At 67.1% G+C, this 4,624-nt stretch overlaps 1 protein-coding gene across 1 annotated transcript in view; it reads left to right on the top strand.

The window, feature by feature from the left end:
• Positions 1–3,594: 3,594 nt before the first annotated feature.
• Positions 3,595–4,624, top strand: part of EMIHUDRAFT_121193 (hypothetical protein) — a gene marked incomplete at both ends in the record, with an annotated part of 3,515 nt that continues 2,485 nt past the window's right edge. Inside the window, 2 exons of the mRNA XM_005759093.1 lie at positions 3,595–3,885; positions 4,075–4,267. Coding sequence (XP_005759150.1) covers positions 3,595–3,885; positions 4,075–4,267 — 484 coding nt within the window. The remainder of the gene's footprint in view (positions 3,886–4,074; positions 4,268–4,624) is intronic.

The raw sequence follows: 4,624 nt of genomic DNA, 5'->3' as shown, positions 1-4,624 counted from the left end.
GGGCCCCGCTCCCTTTTCCTGCGCCTGGTCTGTCCCTGTCAAGTGTGTGTTGCGAGATGCAGAGCTGGTTAGGCTGGAGCGCGGGCGGTGCGGTGGCAGGCGAGGGCAGCGCGGTAGGCGAGAGGCGGCCGCGGGGCTTCGAGTGGCGCGATAGGAGGGTAGGCTGGCTGTGGAGGGGCGCCGCGTGGCCTCGGCAAATGAGTAGTGCTTTATGAGCGGCCAGTTTTGTGCGTATTGCATATCGAGCCTGCGGTGTGGCCTAGTTGGTGCAGCGTTCGGGTCGGGGACGTTTTGGTCGTTGGTTCGAGCCCAGCTGGTGCAGTTCGTAGTCGCGTAGCGCGCGGGTGCGCGGCAGCCTCGGCAACCGAGGCGACAGTGGCGAGCAGGGGCGAGCAGGGGCGAGCAGGGGTCAGAGCAGTGCGGCGCGCCGAATTTTTTTCGATGGGCTCGGTCAGTGGGCGTGTCAGGAGGCGGCCGGCCGGGAGAAACTCGGCAGTAAAACTCCCGCGCCGGCCCAGGAGGTGGGAGTGTCACGGAGGCGGCCATTGGCGCGCGCTCCTTGTCTTCGTGGGTCCGAGTTTTCTCTCCGGTCGAGTTGTAGCGGCGCGCTGCCGGTTGGTGCGCTTTTTAACGCCGCTCCTGAGCGTCCCGCTCTCCGTTGCAAGCGCGAACGGTCAGTTTTCTGTTCCTTGCTGCGGCGGCGGCATGATCGCATGACGCAGACTCATGGCATGAGGGGAACCCCCCGGCCCCCGCAAATATCCCCGCGCGCCCGCAAGGGCCGCATATGTGTGTGTTTCCGGAAAGCCGGTGCGGACACTGTGCGCGCCACACGTATGTGTCACAAGTTGCCACACGCACATACACACATGCACATGCACAACATGCACATGCATACACGTATGTGCATATGTGCCAGAGCGCTCTAGCGAGGTCGGCAGCGGCGGGCGGTCGAGGTCCGGCAAAGGCGACTCGTCAGCAAAGGTGACGCCGCGCGAGCCCAGCGCCGGCTCGCCGCGCTCGTCGGATGTGTCCGGCCAGGTGGATGCGCCGTCGAAACTGGGCGGGAAGGGATCGGCGAGCGGATCGTCCTTCCAAGACCCTTGCTCTGCAGGATGGGAATCGCCACTCCGCCCCGCCAACCCCGCCGCTCGTCCCCTCCAGAGTCATGTAAGGGGACGAGCTCCGATCGCGATCGGAATCCTCCCAAATTCGGGCGGCGGTCGTCGTCGCGATGGCCGGGCCGAGCGAAATTGACCTTTCTGCGCGCTGTGGCCGGATTCGGCTCTTGCCGAGTGGGGGCGGGTCCTGCGAAGTGCCCAGCTTTTTTCCCTTTTCCCCATGAGCGGCGCCATCGACGACCTGGCCAAGGGCGACCTCGCCAAGTGATAATTCGATGTGTGAGTGTATCCCAGCCAAGAAGAAAGAAGAAAGAAGAAAAACTCGCGATTTCGCTGCCATGAGCGGCGCCATCAGCCCGGTCGTGCCCCGCCGACCTTCGCCAGGGCGACCTGGGCTCGCTGCGCGCCCTCCTCGCCGGGTGGACACGCGGCCCGGCACTCACGGCCATGCTCGACGCGCGGCTCGAGGCCGCGAACCAGCACACGCTGCTGACTTGCGCCGCTGGGCACGGGCAGGCCGACGCCGTGCGGCTGCTGCTCGAGAGCGGCGCGAGCGTGGGGGCGACGACGGGCCGTGGCTCCACCGCGCTGGTCATCGCGTGCCAGGAGGGCCAGCTCGACTGCGTTCGGCTGCTTCTCGGCGCCAGCGCTGACGCCGACCAAGCGGCGGTCAACAAAGCCAAGGACGACGGCGCCACGCCGCTGTTCATCGCTTGCGAGGAGGGCCACCTCGAGTGCGCCCGGCTGCTCCTCGGCGCCCGCGCGGCGGTCAACCAAGCTAGGGACGGCGGCACCACGCCGCTGTTCATCGCGTGCCAGATGGGCCACCTCGATTGCGCCCAGCTGCTGCTCGGGGCCGGCGCGGCGGTCAACCAAGCCAAGGACACCGGCGCCACGCCGCTGTTCATCGCGTGCCAGAAGGGCCAGCTCGAGTGCGTGCGGCTGCTCCTCGGCGCCGGCGCGGCGGTCAACCAAGCCTACTCCCGCTTCGACGGCGATCCGTCGCATCACTGGCCGCCGCTGACTGCACCCGGCGGCGGCGTCAGTGCGGCGGCTCTCTGAGAAGTGTTCGCTATCAGGCAAAGGCCCGGCGTCAGAATCTTGAAAATCGTATTCTGTTGTCAAAAGAGCAACTTCGTCACTGCTCTCTCAAGGCCGTTTTTGTTAACATTTTTGCGCCGGCCGCTGCAGGTTTTCTTCAATTTCGATCCGATGAAGCACTCACACGGATCCCATGGGTTGGTGGCTATTCGCTCTCCTCCTCGATGTCCACTCCGCGGCGTCCGCCGTAGATCCCGTGCGTGTCGACCGCGCTGGACAGACTGATTACCAGGACGGGCGAATGCTGGAGGCGGGCGAATGCGCCGACTCCGCCTCGGACTGCACCAAGTGGGCAGAGGCGGGCGAGTGTTCAACGAACGCTGACTACATGAGGGACGGGGCGAGCGCAGGCGGCGGCGGCGCGGCGGCGCGGCGGCGGATCGCGGCGCAGACAACGGCAGCAATCTGCGGCAGGTTGCAGCTTGCTGCTGCAGCAGCTGCTGCCCCGCTTGCCCGCCCGTCCGCCCGCCCGCCCGACCACCCAGTCCCATCACCAAGGGGGGAGGGGAAGACGTAGGGTTGAGCTGGACTCGCCTTTCCTGAGGCCCCTCCCCGAAAGGGCAAGTATTAGCCACACGAAACCCGAGACCCCTCCCCACCGCCCCGATCCCCCCACCCCCTTGCTCCCCTCCCCCCCTCGGGAGGGCCGAACTGAGGCGCCCGAGGGGACCCCGCAATTCCTTCCCCCCTCGGAGGGGGCCGGACGAGGCGTACCCCGAGGGCCCCACTCTTTCCTTCGCATAGCGGCCACTCTTCGGATCGCTGGTCGTAGCGACCCGGGGATGCCCCGCGCGCCTGACCCAGGCGCGAGAAACGAATCTGCGAGGCGTGGCCGCTTATGCGGCCCGATGGGGAGGAACGGGGCGAGCCCCCTCCAACCCACCCGCGCTAGGTCTCGGGTTTGACGCAGGGGTCACTCCCGGTTGTTTGTTTTTGCACTCCCGCGAAACTCGTGAACTAGCCGGGGCAGTCGGAGAAGGGGCAACTCCGTGCACTGACGGTCGGCCGCCAGAAAACACGCCTGCGTGGATCGCGTCACACCAATCCTCGCTACCCAACGCGGCCAAAGGATATCCACCTCGAGAAGTTCGAGAAACCTTACCCCGCAAATTGTCCGAACCCTGCGTGCTGGTCCCGCGCGAGCTGGGTGTTAGAGCTCTTGTCCGGCTCTTGTCGCAGGCCGCGGCGGTGCTGAGTGACCTCGCTGACAACGCCGACAACCAGGTGGCGATCGATGCTGCGCATCGCTCTCGCCCTAGCGGCCCTGCCTCACGCCTCCGCCTTTGCGCTCCCGGCTCACACGCACTCGAGCAGCCCGGTCGTGTTGGCGCCGGCGGCTCGTTCTTGTGTCGTCCGCGTCGGCCGTGCCCTCATGGGGCGCGCCGAGAAGCGGATGGCCAAGAAGCGTTCGCGGAAGGGCCCGCAATACCAGGGCGGGCGGCCGCTGCGCGCGCCGAGCGGAGCGAAAAGCAACGACGTGGTGCCGCGCAGCGTGGTGCTCGGGCGGCTGAAGGAGGTGCCTGTCTTTGGGCTGATGAGCGCCGCGGGAGGACTCGTGCAGCAGGACGGCGAGGTGACGTACTACCTCTCGCCGCGCGAGGCGGAGAAAGCGCGCGCAGCCGTGGCGGGCGGCGCGAGGCTCGTCGCAAAGACGCTCGACGAGGTCTACTTCGACCAGACCGCTCGTCTGAAGCCCGCCGACTCTGCTCTGCGCGAGGCGAGCGAAACCTCTCTGCGCCAAACCTCTCAGCGCGTCACTCTGCCCGCCCCGTCTCACGGTCGTCTGGCGCACGCAGCAGGCAAAGACGATCTCCCCACATCTCCCCATATCTCCCCATATCTCCCGCTGCAGGCAAAGACCATCCCGCAGGAGCGCGCCCTCGTGCAGCGCTGCAGCACGCCTCTCTTTTGCATCGACGGGATGCAGACCACCGCCACCGAGTCGGGGGCCACGTCGCTGCCCATCTTCTTCTCAAAGGCTCGCTCGCCCAGCCCTCAGCTCCGCCCTAGCACGCAGGGCCGTCGGCGGGGGCCGAGGGACTGCAGTACGCAGGGACCGCAGCCCCCCGCGGCAAGGCGGCAGCTCCAGTCCCCGCGGGATCTGACGCCGCTGTCCCACACCGATCCTCCAGTCCCCACACCCCAGATCCTCCAGTCCCCACACCCCAGATCCTCCATTCCCCACACCCCAGATCCTCCAGTCCCCACACCCCAGATCCTCCAGTCCCCACACCCCAGATCCTCCAGTCCCCACACCCCCGATCCTCCAGTCCCCACACCCCCGATCCTCCAGTCCCCACACCCCAGATCCTCCAGTCCCCACACCCCAGATCCTCCAGTCCCCACACCCCAGATCCTCCAGTCCCCACACCCCAGATCCTCCAGTCCCCACACCCCAGATT

Source organism: Emiliania huxleyi, assembly GCF_000372725.1.
Source record: "Emiliania huxleyi CCMP1516 unplaced genomic scaffold EMIHUscaffold_812, whole genome shotgun sequence".
Lineage (NCBI taxonomy): Eukaryota > Haptophyta > Isochrysidales > Noelaerhabdaceae > Emiliania > Emiliania huxleyi.
The sequence above is the reverse complement of the archived record's forward strand: the minus strand, read 5'-3'. Positions and strand labels throughout refer to the sequence as shown.